Genomic DNA, 18,023 nt, shown 5'->3' on the forward strand with positions numbered 1-18,023 from the left:
CTAGCAGGAGGAATTTTTTTTTAAAGTGCAGATTCTCTAAGGTGGAGTCCTCTATAGATCAATTTGGTAAACCCATAGTCCCCCAAATTGGCATTTTAATAACCAGCAACTTCAAAAGATCCTGAACTGTAGAATAGCAACATGTTCTTTTTTCTCCAGCACAGCTACAGTCATTTTTCCATGTAGGGTACTTCTATAGTCATCCTCCCGCAAACTGTCACTGTCTCTATTTTGTATTAGAGATGATAGGAAGTACACATATAGAACTCCCTGCAGTCCATGTACAGGTGAGTCCTTCTCTGTCACTAACTATTCTTGCCCAGATGCCTTTAATACCAAATTCTTATTGTATGATAACTTCAAATTAAGAGCTTACGCCACCTGCCATGGACTTTCAGGAGTTCCAGGGCCAGGAGGAGGTAATTCCTCCTTGCTTCCTCCAAAATTTCCAGCTCCTCTCTCCTTATTTCAAAAAGTCCAGAGACTTTGAGATTCACGCCCCCCAGCTGTACTAACCATCCTCCCACCTCAGCTCCATCACCATTGTCCAATGGCTGTGATCCTCAGCTATGAGTCAGAGAAGCTTATTAAAAACTTCAAGGTCCAGGCCACACCCAAGAACACTTAAGTCCAACCCCAAAAGTAGTATTCTCTCATCGGTAGTGTTCCATGGGTGATTTTAATTTGCAGGCATGGTTGAAAACTGCTGACCCAAAGTCTTACTGCCCACTCTGCTTCTTTATTCATGATTAACCTTTTCCATCTCAACTTCTAACATCATTTCAGGGATGTACGCATACTCGAAAACAACCTATACAAAAATCATTTTCCTCCCAGTCTATTAACATTCTTACTTATAAGAATATAAGTACCTTAGCCACCCAGCTTCATAGCTATACCAAAACTTGTTCAGAGCAGTGAGTGTACCAGCTCCAGAATCTTACTTCCTAGCATCCCACTCAGGAATTTTTTCCAGTTCCCCTCAATTCTATTCCCCAATTCTAACACTTCTTCTGCATCATGAATAATATCCTGAGAACCTCACCTATCTTCACTCCTCTTCTGAAGAACTTTCAATTTTATGGACCATTGGAATCACTCCCTTGCTGACTCGCTTGGCTGGCCAGACCTGAAGCCTGGTGGAAGCCTAGATCTCTACTTTCCACACCTGCACTAGAAGGCTGAAGTGTTATAGTACTAGAATGCAACTGCCACCAAACCTGCCAGTAGCACCAGCAAGTCTCAAATGGCCCCAAATCTCAAAATGAGGTTAACACTATTAGACAATCTTATGACGCAAATTATGCCTGACCAGGGGCAAACATGGAGCTGCTCAATCTTGGATTTTCAGCTTTCAAACATTTGAGCCAAATAAATCTTTAAAAAGTGCCCAGTTTCAGATATTTTGTTATAGCAACACAAAACAAACTATGTATCATCTCCTTTTGTCATCACACAACCAACAAGAGACAGGCATTATTATCATACCCATTTTATAGATAGGTAAATTAAGATATAGCAAGCAACTTGCCCATATACATCTCCTAAATAGTGCACCCAGCAATTGAAATTAGGTAGCATGTTCTGGAGCCAGATTACCTAACTAATATAACTCTCAATGCCATCTATCCCATATCTCAAAGCAGAAATGTAAGAGTCATTTATTTCTTCCATCATTCATCACTACTCCTATACATTTCTGATCATCTTGAATTTAAGGACTTTTATCCATCTCTATGGTCACCACTCTTGTCCAAAGTATTCTGCTTATATATTCATTAACCTCCTAACCCATTTCCATTCTTCCTTCCTACCTAGTCTTCCCTCATAGCAGTAACTCAGCTTTTTTTTTTTTTTCCTTGGAGGTGGTGGGGGAGCGGTCCAGGGATTGAACTCAGGAGCACTTGACCACTGAGCCACATCCCCACTCCTATTTTGTATTGTATTTAGAGACAGGGCCTCACTGAGTTGCTTAGGGCCTCACTAAATGGCTGAGGCTGGCTTTGAACTCACAATCCTCCTGCTTCAGCCTCCCGAGCCATTGGTATTACAGGCATGCTCCACCATGCCCATCTTGATTTTTTTAAAGTAAGAATCTGAAGCTGGGTGCAGTGGCACATGCCTGTAATCCCTGTAGCTCGGGAGGCTGAGGCAGGAGGGTCGTGAGGTCAAAGCCAACCTCAGCAACTTAATGAGGCACTAAGCAACTCAGTGGGACCCTGTCTCTAAATACAATACAAAATAGGGGTGGGGATGTGGATCAGTGTTTGAGTGCCTCTGAGTTCAATACTCAGTACCAAAAAAAAAAAAAAAAAAAAAGAAAAAAAGAATCTGATGTTACTGCCCTACTAAAACTCCTTCATGGCTTTCTTATGCTTGACCATGGTCTTTGGATCCTATCTTCTTCAGCCCTATGTTCCGCATTAGCCCGAGGGAGCTCCCATTCCTGAAATATGCTAAGTATGTGCCCCATCCTTTCAGGACCTTTATTTTTGCTTTTCTCTTGGATCAAAACCATCTTCTCCCAGCTCCCTTCATCCTACTGATGCTAACTTTCCTGTCGCCTCATCCCAAACACAGTATCTAGTACCGTGTTTCCTTCATGGCATGTAGCATCTCCTTTTGTTTTCACACACAACCAAAAAGAGACAAACACTATCATCATGCCCATTTTCTCTCTCTGAATTTGGGAGAAAATACAAATGTAGTAACCAACAGTCTGGAGCAAGTCCTATTCCACTTGTGTTCAAATCCTGGCTCTACCCCAAGACCTCTCTGCACACCTATGAAAAAGGTATAATAGTTCCTACTTAATATTTTGCAACAATGTCTGGCTTATTCTAGGTGCAGATTCAGCATTCACTATAATAATGTATAACTGGAAGCAAGGACACTGCCCATTGATCATCTCAGTATTCCCAGTGCTTAGAACACCAAGCTTAATTGTCAAATGAATGACTTTTTTCCTCTTCATTGTTCCCTTCACATAAATGACAGTCTCTACCTTTTCCAGATGTCATACTGGTATTTTTACTCTGGGATCACCAATTAATTGACTTCATGGTCTAATTCATATGCATTTATTTTATTCTATTCACATTGTACAATTGTTATATAACCTACAAAAAAGTACAAAGTCTAGTCCATTTTTCAATGCCAAGTCAGAGCCAAGTTGCAAAACAGGAAAACAGCACAGTAAGTTATAAGGGTTCACAAGCCACACTGCCTGTCATATGATGCATTTAAAGCTGTAAATATTGCCACAGGAGAATTTCTTGTCTTTGCAGCGACCACACAGTTCCTGTCGATGAGGCCTCCTTAGATCAATGTGTCTTTTCTTTTGAGGACAGGAACAACGAGACTTTGAACAGGTCTTTAGAAAACAAGGAACAGTTTGGACACTAAATTATCAAATTAGAGTTTCAAGTGTAATCTTCAAATTGAAATGCACCTTTTCACTACCCCAATCCCCCATATCTTCATCAGTTCTATGAGAAGCCCACGACCAACTGTACAAAACCACTTGAAACCCCTTTAAAAGCCATGCCTTAAAAGAGAATATTGAATGCCATGCATTCAAAAGAATATTGCTGAGCCAACCAAGATAACACAAAAGAGTTAAAAAGTTCTATAGAGTGTGCCTGTGTCATTTTGTATATGTAGCCAGGTGAGGGTAAGGAGCAGTACATGGGTACTAAGTGATTTGATAACCTAAATGAGACCATTAATAAGGCTAGAGCAATAGTTCTCATTTAGGGGTGATTTTTACCTGTGAAGGGATATTTGACCAGGTTTGGAGATATTTTGGGTTGTTAAAACTAAGGGGAAGGGATATTCTAGAGAAAGCCAAATTCTTTTCTTCCCAGACATGCCCAATCTTTACTAAGATTTAATAAAGTGCCTTTCAACCATTAACACATTCTGTTTTGTGATAAATAACTGTTTGGGGGCTGGAGTTGTGGCTCAGCGGTAGAGCACTTGTCTAGCATGTGCGAGATGCTGGGTTCGATCCTTAACACCACATAAAAAATAAAGGTATTGTGTCCAACTGCAACTAAAAAAAAATTTTAAAACCCCACAAAGATCATCGATTTAAAAAAATAATAATTATGTTTTATGGGGACTGGCAAACTCCCCCGGTCCACCTTCCTATCCCTGCCAACCACTGAAATTGATGATCACTGCTCTAAAGACTGCACATATCCCAGAGCCACACAGAATTAGTCAATATTTATCTTTTTATTTTTTAATATTTATTTTTTTAGTTGTAACTGTATCTTTATTTTATTTATTTATTTTTATGTGGTGCTGAGGATCAAAACCAGGGCCTTGCACGTGCTATGCGAGCATTCTACCACTGAACCACAATCCCAGCCCCAATATTTCTTTTTATACTGTAAAAAGTATGCATTTTTATTTCAGTCTTAAATATGATTTGTCAAATATTATGTATAATCACATTCTCTACTTAGAATTTTCTTATAAGGAAGAATACTCAAATAGCTAATATAGTATGCCTCACACTGTCCTAAGCACTTTATATAAATTAATTCATATAATTATCACAATTCCTTTTTAAGGGAGAAAAAGTTCAATAAAATAATGGTTTATTCTAATGGTAGATTAGGTAATTCTGACTGAACCTCCTGGACAACTAGAAAAACTGCGTTAAAAAAATAACTGCTTGGAAAATTATCAAAGCATTAAAGAAGCAAATCCAGAATAGAGGTAAACCTGACATATGGGAATGGTTTAAAAAAAAAAAAAAAAAAAAACCTCTGTCACACTTTTCTGGAAATGTTAAAAGGCAGGTTTCCTTCAAACTGGTTTTGGATTTTTTTTCTCTCCTAATCTCAAAAGACCATAATAGAAAGTTACATTCATCATCTAATTCTATGATTTTTTTTTTTTTTGCACCAGGGATTGACTCCAGGAGTGCTTAACCACTAAGCCACATCCTTAGCCTTTTTTGTATTTCAGAGTCTTGCTAAACTGCTTAAGGCCTCACCAAATTGCTGAGACTGGCTTTGAACCTGCAATCCTCCTGCCTCATCCTACTGAGCTGTTGGGATTACAGGCATGCATCATTGGGCCTGACCTAGTTCTGTGATTTTCTAAACACTGGAAGACACCATAGAATCCAATCACAGGTCTATTAGTCTAATCTTGGGCAAGTTATTCAATCTAATTGAAATTAGCCTTGTGACCTATAAAATATCAATAATATCTATTACAAAAGGCAAGTACAAACGATACTGCATGTAAAAGGTATCATGAAATATTAATAATAAGAAGCTGAAAAGAGGATTAACAAATTGATGAGGCTAAGAGATATACCAGAATAGAAGAGGCCTCCAAGCAACTCATACATTGTATAGGACCCTTTAAGGCTTCAGCAGAAGAATAAGAACCAAAATTGACCCGCTGTCACAGGTGCTAAATCTCAGCTTTAAATCAGCTCAACTTTAGTCTGTCTGCCTTTCATAAGCAAATATAAAACCTCTCCAAAAGGTAACAAATCATCACCATGGCTTTCACATGTGATACTAGCACTCAATCAAAAATATCCAGGTACATGAGGAGACAGAACATACTTGAAAATCAAAAAGAGAACAATAAATTCATAGGGGACTAAGTTAATGGAATTATCTGACAACTATCTTAAAGTAACTTACTATGTTCAAGGAAGAAAGACTAACATTCCCAAAGATCTAGAAGTTATTTTTTTATAAACAAAAATTCTAGAACCAAAAAATATAATAACGGAAACTGATAACTCAATGAATAGGTTTAACAAATTGGAAAAAGTTGAGATTATAAATGGTGAAGAGTTGAATAGATAATATCCTGTCTGAAGTAAGCAAAAACAAGCCAAGGAAAATACAGAAAAGAGTTTAAGAAACAGACATGAATATAGTATAAGGTCTAACATGTATAATTGGAAAAGAGGGAGAATGGAAGAAATAACATTTGAAAACATAATGACTGATAATTTTCCAAAAGTGATGAAAAATTTCAAGCCACATATTCAAGGAACATTTTACAGAGACAAGAAGCAGGATAAATACACAAAACCTCCATAAATAGGCTCATTGTTGTAAAACTGTTATAAAAATATTTTAAAAGCAAGCAAATTAAAAAAGGGGGGGGATTACCTCAAGGGAAGTACAATGAAGCTGAGCAGCCAACTTCATAGAAATAATGAAATTTCAGAACTTTAAAAGTCACAAATACTGTCAACCTGAAATTTCTATACCAGCAAAAACTTCTTAGACATCCAGACAAAATAGAATTTATCATCTTTATGCCTATACTAAAGAAAACATTAAAGTCTATTCTCCAAGTGAAAGAGAAGTGATCCCAGAAACAAACAAAAAAATACAAATGACAACAGAAAGGATAAATACATAGCTAGTAGATGCTGACTTTGTAAAATAATATCTCAAAGTTGAAGACATGGGTAAAATTAAAATACACAACTGCAGCATATACATTAGGATGAAGTGATATAGAATTTGAGAGTGCTAAATTCTTTGCATTGGCAAGAAGAGTTAATTTAGTCTCTGATCAGTCATGTTGCCATTTCTACAGTAACCACCAGAAGAACCTTAAGGAACGAATAACTTCCAAGATAATCAATTGGAAAATTATTTTTTAAAATTACTCCAACCAGGCACAGTGGTGCATGCCTTTAATCCCAGCTATTTGGGAGGCTGAGGTATGAGGATTGTAAATTCAAGGCCAGCCTTAGCAACATAGAGAAACCCTGTCTCAAAAATTTTAAAAAGATCCTGGGATGCAGCTGAGTGGTAAAGGGCCTCTGGGTGGTTCAATCCTCAGAAAGGAAAAAAAAAAAAAAAAGTGAAAATAAGAAAGGGGAGTATAGAAAAAATAGTAAGAAAATGTATTTAAACCTTTTTTTTTTTTTTTACCCCAGCACTGGGGATTGAACCTGGAGTACTCTACCACTGAGCTATATCCCCAGCCCTTTCTCTTTTTTATTTGGAACGGGGTCTTGCAAAGTTACTCAGGCCAGTCTGAAATTTGTTATCCTCATGCCTCAGCCTCCTAAATTGCTGGGATCACAGGCATGTGCCACCACTCCCAGCCTTAAACCCGATTTTATAAATATTTATATTATTAAACATAAGTAGACTAAGAATCTCAGACTAGGAAATCCAAGCCTAGAAAATTTTAAACTAGCTTTTAAAATGTCATTTCTTTTACCCAAATTATAGAAAAATAGAGGATTTTATTTTAGAAAAAAAAAAACTTCTTGGGCTAAGGATAGCTCAGCTGTAGAGTACTTGCCTAGCATGCACAAGGCCCTGGATTTAATTTCCATAACAAAAATGTAAAAAAACTTCCCAATTATGAAAATAATTTTACACTTCTCTGAAAAGCTTGAAGACAGATTTCCTTTAGGCTGTTTTATATTATCCCTCACCCCAAACTCAAAAGGAATTAATAGTAAGTCAAGCTCTCAACTAGTTCTGTGACTTTCCACACAATGAAATATAGCATGGAATCCAACACAATCCTAATAGTAACCAGTCTAACCTTGGGCAAGTTATTTACTGTTATTCAATTTAACTTTCTGATTTATTAAAAAAATGAGAATGCCAATCACAAAGGTTAAATTACAGGAGAAAACACATGCTAAACACTTAGCCCAAAGTTTGGCACACAGTACAAGCTTAACAGTTACATATCAAAATACTACATTCTAACTATAAACAGGATATTTCAGGAAAAACATATACATCATAAACACACCACATAAGAAAACTTAAATTGTAAATCCTTCCCATTTTTTTCCACAAAGCATAAATTCTGATTTGCCTTTTATTTCTTTTTTCCTTTTATTTCTTTTTCTCAAGTATTTAATCATAAAATTTCAAATATATGAAAACTTAACATTCCTATGCTAATATGCAGTTCCATTAAATCCTGACATTTTCCACAGAGGCTTCATGTTGATAAACAGAAACACAATGAAATTGTTCCATGTGCTTACCTGACAGTGGATTGCTTCTACTCGATAAGGGTTAAAACTCTTTTGGCACTTACAACAGAGTTGTTTGAAATAAACCTAAGAAGAAATTTGTTGTTTAAAGTACAAGCTGATATAGGTATATATCTCCTAGGCTATTAGTTTTTTATTAAAGTAAGCCATTTCCTCACCTTGCACCTTGCCGTTATCCAACCTCTACCCTTGGGGTTCTAAGCTCTACTAGTGCTACTGGTCATCACCTTTCTTAATCTATGAATCTAATTTTCCTTAACTATAAAATTGGGATACTACTGCTTATTCTTTTCTGACAAACACCCAATAACATACTTAATAGAGACTCTAATAGAAAGTAGCTGTTATGATAGTTTTATTCATTGTGTGGGCCAAGCCTTTCTTCTGAATGAACCCCAACTTAAGCCACTTGACATGTTACATTTTCCAGTATTGCCCCACTTGAAATGTAAATTATTGTGGTTACCCATCAGTACCATTTTCTAGGTTTTGTGCATTTTCCTGTACAAAATTTCCTCCCTATTTGGTGAATTCCTCCTTTTTGTCCTCAAAGTCCTGTTTGGGCATCATGATTTGTCCCTCAGGTTAATCGTTGCCTCCTGTGAGTGCCACTGCTCACATCAAACTGCATTCTTGTCTAAATCACTCCTAGCAGAATAAATTTCTTGAGGATGACAACTGTGTTGTTCTTTGTATTCTACTGCCTTGGAATGTCTGAATTAAACCCATGTTTTTTCTTCTAGCGAGAGAGGAGACTTTTAGTTTAAAATTTACCTCCTGGGTCCAGTAAATGGCTAGTCTGAAAACACAAGTCTTCATTCAAGTCTTAGTGTGCCTCTTTGCCCTCTCCCTCCACAGGCCTTTAGCTAGAAAGGCCATATCTGAACATGCAACACAAACTCAGATGCTCTTATAAGTTAATGCAATAGACGCACTATAAATGACTGCCAAATGAAGCCCAGAGGCCAGGCAAAACAGAAGCCACTCAGCTGCATCCTGTTCTCATTCTGAAATGAGGGTCCATGATGATCAGAGTCTGTGATATTCATGAAAATCCAGAAATGCAGAACAGAATGTGAAGTCATTCCCAATCTCAATGTTGAGAATTAACTCCATTGCGGGTAGGGTGTATACACAGTCTTAGCTAAGCAAATCTCTTTAGGAGTTTTCTACCTTCGTAAGTTATTTCTTTTATTGCCCCACCTTGTGGACAAACGGGAAATTTCCTCAAACTAGAGGCCAAATCTGTTCAAAATACACCAGCTAAATAGTTCTTCTAAATAACCTGACACTTTGTCCAACCAAACTACCAAACCACATACAACACAAGGATATGGCTCAGGAACAGAGGTGGACCGTGGAATTTAGTTTGATTCAAACAGTCACTGAATGCTTACAGCATGCTTTGCACCCAGGATACCAAGATGATTGAGACAGGGTTGTAAAGTCATCTTGCAACTGGAAACAGATCCTTCCTCCAACTGACATCTGTGCCCACCCCATTCTTCTGTCATATCCCATTTACTTTTACTTACCTTATTAGTTCCAGAAATGCACCACACATAAGCACTCTCCCATCTGGTCTTACAGTCTTTACAGTGAAAATAGCCATATTTGGGTTCCAAAAACTGAAAATAAGGGGGTGGGAGTCTTTTACTATATTTTGGAGGGAAAAAAAATAATTTTATTTATTTTTTTGCTAATTGCTTTGTGTAAAAATTTAAAATTACCTCCTTAACGTCACTTATATCTATGTCAATGCTACTACATTCATTTAAGGGCTCATCTCTTTTAAGGATTACCCTAGGATTCTTCTTGCTGTTGTTGTTCATACTTTTCCCATTCCATTTTTCACCGTGCCACCAGCACAATCTCCCAAAATGAAACCTGACTTCATATTGCACAGAGTTGAAGCTCTTGACTCCTTCCCAAAAGCAATAGTGGCCAGATTTTTGGTTTTAAGTTAGGCTTGCCACCGTGTTTTAACAAAAACTTGCAAAACTCACAGACCACGTAAAACATGTTTTCAGAACGCCCCGACCAAATAAAAGGATGAAGCAAGAGAAGACTTTGCTCTTATTGCCCCAGAAATGTAAGAGAGGAGAGGGAGGCAAGGGACTAAAGAAGAGGGAGGAGAAAGTGTACCTGGAAGTTGGTCTTCCGGAGAGGCTCTGCAGCGGCAACTCCTGGCACCTGCCTGTTCTTTCTTTCCTGAGGATACACTGCATCTTCCTGCCCCAACTCCTCTGGTCCTCGGAGTTCCTCCTGCCCATCATCTTCTGACCTTGGGGTTGATGGTGGCTGCTGACTGTTCTCTGCAGAGCCTGAAAGCGCCTTGTTTTCCCCATCTTCTTCATCCTTCCGCAGTAGGCTCAATCCCCTGCGGCTGACCACTGGCGAATGTACTCCCCAGGTTGTCACTGGTTGCCTGTCCCAGGGGGAGCGGCTGCGCAGGGTTCGAGGCCCCAGGGAGCACTGCACGGACTTGTCCACCCGTAGGCTCACCTGCACGCCCACTTCCTTGGTGTTGGCTTTGCACAGCCGTAGGCTTAAGTTGGGGTTCATCTGGGCAAGAATGGCCTTAAGTTGAGCCCTCTTGTAAGGGTCCACGCAATAGTCTGGGGCATTCGCTGGCACCAGCAGCCCTGGCCTGGCCAGGAAAGTAGGAGGACCCATGCTTTGCCTCCAGTCGAACTGTTTGTGCCCCGAGAGTGCCGGATGGCCCAAAGGCAGTGGGTTTCCATAGCCCTGGTATAAGCCATAGGGAAGGCGGACAAAGCGCTCCATCCACTCACCAGATGCTCAGACTCAATATCCTCCTGTGTTTAGTGTCCTTTCGCCTTCCACCTTTACTGGCCCCTTCTTTTTCCTGGTCAAGCTGGTTCAGGTTCATCCTTGGCTTCTCCATTTATTTCAGAATCTAACAGGAGCTGCTACCTATTACCCAAATTAAAGGAGGGCTGATGAACCTACCTGCAGAGATCTATAGCCACTTGATTCCTAATTGCTTTTCCCTAACCTCTTCAATTCACCATTCCTCAATCATTTTCAAAGCTGTTTTTCATTTCTGACTATTCACACACATGCTTTAATTAGCAATTTCGTTCATTTATTCCTCTAGTGGCCATTTTATAGATCCCTTGTGCACTGTTGATGGAGATGTAAATTAGTACAGCCGTTATGTAAAACAGTATGGCACTTCTTTAAAAATTAAAAATAGAATTATCATCTGATCCAGCAATCCCACTACTTTGGTGTATACCCGAAGGAAATGAAGTCAGGAATCTTAAAAAGATACCTGCACTCCAAGTTCACTGCTGAATTATTCTCAACAATCAAGCTATGCAAACAACCTGTCTGTTGACAGGTGAATGAATAAAGAAATTGTGATATAATAGGGAATATCACTTAGCTTTAAAAAAAGAAAATCCTGCCATTTCCAAGCACATGGACAAATCTTGAGGCATTATGCTAAATGAATGAAATAAGACAGGTAGAAAGTTAAAGAAAGTTAAATCTGCTAAGAGTAGATTTCTAGTGCTCTTTCTACATGTACAAAAAAGGTAACTGAGAGATGAATGTGAATTGCTTGACTTGCAGTAATCATATGTCTATGTGTACTAAAATATGTGGTACATATTACAATTTTTATGAAAAAAATTTCAAAAAATAATGCATTAATAAATTAAATAGAAATAGTTATCTGAGCAGCTGCACTAGAAGTATACAAGAAAGGAAGTATATTATGGTAGATCTAATGAACGTCAAATCCCTATTACTTCAGAACAAGGAACATAGTTACAGTGGTATGTTTATGAGAGAAAATATATTTCAGAGAGTGGTGTGATATACCAAGGGTTCTCATTAGTCCATTCCCAGTGAGACACCCATTTCCCTGCTCCCAGAGAAGGGTAAAAAAGCAAATTGTTTTCATCTGTGGAGTAAATGCAGTTTTTGGTGTTTTTTTTTCACTGCTATGTACTTAAGTGTATGAGATGAAATGGACTTGAATTCAAACTTGGGCCTTGTTACCAGGCAAGTTACTTAATTATTTCAGTTTCCCAGTCCTGTCTGCATTAGCAAGGGATTCTGCTATAACTAAGGATTATTAGACTAAAAGTGATACCTAAATAATCAAATACAACTAAATTATTTTTTTCCGGTATTGGAGATTGAACCCAGGGGTACTTTACCACTGAGCTGCAGCCCCAGCTTATTTATTCAAGACAGAGTGTTGCTAAATTGCTGAGGGTGGCCTAGAATCTTCCTGCTTTCAACCTCCCAAATCGCTGGAATTACAGGCACGAACCACTGCATCTGGCTAAAATTTGCTCTTTTCCTTTTCCAAGGTGCCTACTGCTGTTCAAGCACCTTCTAAAAGCGGCCAGGCGCATGAGCATCTTCCTTAAGTGTTTTTAGGTCACACAACAAACCCGATTTAAGCTTTGTACTGAACATGTCACAGACCCTGCGAATTCAGTCTGGTCAGGTTCCTGTATTCTAGGACACTTTGGGGCAAAGACGAGCACAAAAGAGGATGATCAGTATCCTAAAAATGTAAAAATTACTACCACAGCCCGCAGAAATAAATAACCTAATATTGCTGGAATGCTTTAAGACGGGTTCACAATTTTTGAAGTGGAAACACTGCTCAGAGATCCTGAACAGCACGCCTACTGAGATTAATGTCAATTCAGGTGTCTGTCTTTTCCACTACCACGCTGTTCTGGAGTCACCACAACCTCGTTTTTTCCTAAGGTCGGAGTACTTTGCGGGGCAGGCCCTAATGGAACACCGCTCTGTTAGGGCGAACAAGTGCCTTTCCAAGGTCCCAACCAGACCCTATCCAAACGTGACCACCTAAACATGAGAGAAGGGAGAGGGGACGTGACAAGGAGCGGGTGGCCCACGCTGGGAGGTCTGGTATTCTGATGAAGAAAACACGCACTCCAAGCGACTGTTCTGAAACCCAATTAGGAACTCCCTTTGGCTGTAGTGAGAAGCGGCGGGGCAGTCTGCCGCGGCCTGACGTCCGGGTGTTGCGTACGCTACGTGGAGCGTCATGGCGTCATCGCGTCACGTGCCTAGAGTGAACTTTTGGCGCGAGCGTCTGAAACTAGGCGGAGGCGGGGCTGCTGGTTTTGCGCGCCTCGGGTCTCCACTGGAGAGGTAATTTGCCACCGGGGAGGAGCCTGAGGGGTCGGATTTGTGGTCTAGGTGCGCGCGCAGTTCTTTGCAGTCTACTCCAGCCAAAAAACATCTGCATCACTGGAGCGGGTTAGTGGTGTCGGCTGGGGACGGGGTTGTGTTCGGCGGGTGGCGGGGGAGCGCCTCCCATGTCCTGGGTAGGAGCCGCGACTTCTGCCCTCGCCGTCTTTGCCGACCCCACCCCTGCCCGAGAGAAACGACGTGGTCTCCCAGGCCAATACCTGCACAGCACATTCGAGCCCCGGACCTTCCCTGGGACTTTGATTCCCCACGCCGGTCCGCGCCTTTGGGCCTTACAAGACAGGCTTGCCTGCGAGGTGTGCTAGATGTCCCGGTGTGAAATTTCTCTTGGGCACTCTGTATCTGCCTTACGTAACCCCCAGTAATTGCTATTTTCCGAAGATTTACAGATTGGGAATTATCAAATGGTATTTGTAACTGCAACCACTAGCGACGCATGTCTAATTAACGTAATTAAATTAGATAATGTGAAAAAGCTTGTTCTTGAGCCATACTATTGCACTTTTCAAGTGCTTAGTGTTAGTGGTTTGGACTAAGGTGGAGGTAACTTTAGACAAGCTTACTGGCGTTTCTGATTTTATTTCAGTCACTTAGGAAGGAATGCATCCCTTCTAAGTATATTTGGTCTTTTGTTTTGCAGACTTATTTACCAAGCATTGGAGAAATATTTTAGAGAAAAATGCCTGTTGGATCCAAAGAGAGGCCAACTTTTTTTGAAATTTTTAAGACGCGATGCAGCGAAGCAGGTATTGTTAGGTTTTGTAAAATTTCATAAACTACACTCAGAGTTTTTCAGAAAAATAAATAAAGATGAATGCTTGCTAAAAAGAATCTAGTTATTCTCTGTTTTACTTTAGACTTAAGTTTTGGAGTCATACCTATTAATGACCTAGTTGTTCACTGGTTAGCCCTTAGTTGAAAATGGGGAGACTGGTCTCTTGGCAGCAATAGGAAGAATTCTTTTAAAATATTACTAACAATTCAGAAGTGCTGATAATGCCACTTGAAGGCAGAGATTGTCAATTTTTTTTGTTTTAGTACTCCTCAGGCAATTTGGAATGATCAAGGACCCTCAAAAACCTTATAATATTAGAAGTTAGTAAGAGTTAGAGAATTTATTAATTCACTTAAAAGCAAAAATATGCCCATTGTAGATTATCATATAATTTTTATTAAAAATGTATTTTATAAAACAAGATTTAAAAAGAAGAGTGGGTTGTTTTACATTTTGCAGTTCATTTTGATGTTTGGCTTAATAGAAGATAGCTGGATTCTTGTATCTATGTCTGCATTTAATCTGTTACAGTCCATAGTTTTGGTAGAAGTGTATGAATAAAATTCAACCCCAAACAGCTAGGTAGTTGGGAAAAGGGGAATTTTAATAGTCTTTAGTTACTTGTATGTATTTCTTTATTTGTCTTGTTTTTTGGATACATCTTCCAGAGAGTTAAAAGATACTTCTGTAAAATCATTGCCATTGTTACTTGGAAGATCTTGGTAGTTTAGATTAGATTTTGACATACTACATTAAGCAGTATGAAAAAAAATCACACTCATTAATATCACCATTGATCTTAACAGAAAGTCTTTTTAAGATTGGGAAGAAATCAACCACTGAGCCACTAGAAATTCTGATTTTCATTTGAAATCTTATATTTTATAACTGGCAGTAAACTCTTATTTTCCTTGAAGTGAAACCTCACTTTGTGAGAAAATGTCTACCATCCTATTCAAGTTGGAATCACTTTTTTGCTAGTCGTTCTTTCAAGTAAAAATGACTTTTCATGGAAAGAGTTATCATCAGCTTATGATTCACCACAAGTGGTTTTGTTTTGTTTTGGTACTGGGGATTGAACTCCAGGGCACTCAAGCACTCAGCCATATCCCCAGCCCTATTTTGTATTTTATCTAGAGACAGGGTCTCACTGAGTTGCTTAGTACCTCGATGTTGCTAAGGCTGGCTTTGAACTCAAAAATCCTTCTGCCTCAGCCTGCTGAGCCACGGGATCTCAGGCTACAAGTGTTATTTTAAACAACCAGTGGACTTCAGTTATGCAAAAGTGCTCAATACGTGTTCCTCTGTTTTCAAAGAATATTAAAAAGATGGGCTAAAGGATTATACTTTAATAAATTTTACTTTTTCATTAGAATAGTCTTTAGTTAAAATGCCTTTTTTAAAAAAAATCCTTGGGTGGGGCTTGGATTGTGGCTCAGAGGTAGAGCGCTTGTCTAGCATGTGCAAGGCCCTGGGTTCCATCCTCAGCACCACATAAAAATAAGTAAAATAAAGGCATTGTGTCCAGCTACAACTAAAAAAAATGTTTTTTAAAAAATCCTTATGGTACTAAAATAATGACTACTAGTACAGTTTGGTGCCTTATAGGACATTAAGTTAAAATGGCTTTTTCTTTTTTTCTTTAATATTCCTTATGGTAGTAAGAAATACAATGACTGCTAGTATAAGTTTGGTGCCACTGACTCAAATCAGATGTCAACATCATGAAAAAGGCAAATGATGCCTAATATTATTATGAAGCTAGTTTTAACCAATTGAACCTCTTGCATCATGAGAACTGCTACTGCATAGGATGGATAGATGATAATAGAAGTGTTATTTCCGTGTAAGAGAGAATCTTTTTTCCCATTTTAATTGAGAGTCTTTGTGTTTCTTTTATGCATAGATATGCCATATATGCTTATGTAGTCATACTTGAATTTTGTCTGTGGAATACATTCTTACTATGAATGATTTTTAATTCTGAATTGTGAATAGTAAGGTAGAAAATAAATAAAAATTAAATGGATAAAATAAAAGTTAACATAGTTAAGTGCTAGCTCTTTATAATTTTAGTGCACTATTACTCTATGCAGATATACAAGAGAATGACTGATGATCTTAGTAATCTTGTTTAGTTACTATGAAATGCAAAATATAATCTGCAGTTGGAATTTCAAATGTCCTTTTTAAATTATAACTTTACTGATTCATAAGTTTTTCTGGGTCATAGATTAAAACTAAGACAGGATTTTATTTTCCTTAAAGATTTAGGACCAATAAGCCTTAATTGGTTTGAAGAACTTTCTTCAGAAGCTTCACTCTATAATTCTGAACCTGCAGAAGAATCAGAATATAAAACCCACAGTTATGAACCAAGCTTATTTAAAACACCACAGAGGAAACTCTCTTATCACCAATTGGCTTCAACTCCAATAATATTCAAAGATCAAGGTCAAATTCAATCTCCTTTACAAGAATTAGGTAAGTATAGATCAGACTTGGGTAAGTAATATGTAGACTGGTTTAAAAAAAAAAAATAGGAACTAGGAATTCAGGCAAAACTACATTTTAAAAAATCTTAGGTCTGTCATTAACCGTATTATGTTGTATACATTAACCTGTCTGGCCACACTTTCCTTACCTGAAAAATGGAGATAATGAATATAATACCTAATAGGTTTGGATTAAGTGAAATAACTAAGGTACTTAATGTTTCTTTTCCTCCCTCCTTTAATTAATACATCTTGCCAACTGAACTTTGCTGAATTATGCCTTTCACGTACAAAAAAAAAAAAAAAACCCTAAGACTAGGTTTGATGTTAATAAAACTAAACTATTTCTGCATACTATAATAGGACAAAGAAAATTATCTTTTATCAATTTGGTGTAAGTATATTTTAATTTGGTAGCAGACTCCTCAGCCTAGATGCCACATGTTTCCAAGCAATTATGTAATATGATGATTCATCCACTCGTTCAAATATTTGTTACCTGCATGACATGAGTAAGTCACTTTCCCTTTCTTTGGAATATTACTTTATAATAGAATAAATAGTGCACAGATAAAGTGTAGTATAAGCTTGACTGTGGTATATACTGAAAGAGAAATATTTAAAAAGTACAGTGAAAATTGAGAAGAAAGAAAAAATAGAATTGGGGAAAGTTAAACTCTTTGGTTCTTTATACATAATGTTCCTTCTGCCTGCAACTTCCTACTTTTTCTCTAGATAATTTACATATTCATTTTTCAGATCTTGGCTTATTTATCTCTGCTTTTGAGAAATAGTCCCTGTCTGCCCTCACTGAACCTCTAGTGAAAGAGACATACATCAATGATATGTGTGATATGTGCCTTGAAAGAGAAATTCATGGCCCTAGAAGTATATATACAGAGGGATTATAGGTAACAGGCAAAATTTTTCTTATGTCTTTGGCTACAAAGTGATATACATATAGTACATATTTGTAGAATGAATATTAATTTTGCTTTAGAAAGTTGAATAATCTGGCAGCAGTCTTTGAAGATAATGTTTTTTCAAAATGTGATGACTTGACCATCAGAATCTTCTTGAATGCTAACTGAAAGAGTACATTCCAGGCTCTACTCTGAATTTTTTTTTTTTTTTTTTTTTTTTGATACTGGGGATTGGACCCAGGGGCACTTTACCACTGAGTTGCATCCCCAGCCCTTTTTATCTCATATTTTGAGACAAAGTCTCTTTAAGTTGCTGAGGCTGACCTTGAACTTGCAATCCTCCTGCCTTACCCTCCTGAGTCAATAGGATTACAGACATGCGCCCACCGTGCTCAGTCTACTCTGAGCCTTTTGAATTAGAATCTCTGGGAATGAATCTCTATCTTTTAAGCTACCTGGGGTGCTTTTATGGAAAGGGAAGATTGGTGGTAGGAAGATCAGTTAGGAAACATATAATGGTTCAGGTGATGGATATTAGTGCTGAATTAGGATAGTAGTCCCCTCATAGTCATGGT

General features: G+C 38.2%; 2 protein-coding genes across 5 annotated transcripts in view; one reads left to right on the forward strand and one right to left on the reverse strand.

Moving 5' to 3' along the window:
• Positions 1–3,229: 3,229 nt before the first annotated feature.
• On the reverse strand, positions 3,230–10,813 carry Zar1l (zygote arrest 1 like). The gene is made up of 4 exons (XM_026414534.1): positions 10,172–10,813; positions 9,562–9,654; positions 8,018–8,092; positions 3,230–3,373 (listed from the first exon to the last, which is right to left on the reverse strand). Exons 1-4 carry the CDS (start codon positions 10,811–10,813, stop codon positions 3,230–3,232), a joined length of 954 nt encoding a protein of 317 aa, XP_026270319.1.
• Positions 10,814–13,934: 3,121 nt separating this feature from the next.
• Brca2 (BRCA2 DNA repair associated) overlaps positions 13,935–18,023 on the forward strand; it is a 76,301-nt gene continuing 72,212 nt past the window's right edge. For all 4 annotated transcript variants that reach the window (XM_077792285.1, XM_077792289.1, XM_077792295.1 and 1 more), the window contains exons 1-2: positions 13,935–14,001; positions 16,299–16,535. In XM_077792285.1, the coding sequence (XP_077648411.1) occupies positions 13,935–14,001; positions 16,299–16,535 (304 nt within the window). The remainder of the gene's footprint in view (positions 14,002–16,298; positions 16,536–18,023) is intronic.

Source organism: Urocitellus parryii, chromosome 2 (genome assembly GCF_045843805.1).
Source record: "Urocitellus parryii isolate mUroPar1 chromosome 2, mUroPar1.hap1, whole genome shotgun sequence".
NCBI lineage: Eukaryota > Metazoa > Chordata > Mammalia > Rodentia > Sciuridae > Urocitellus > Urocitellus parryii.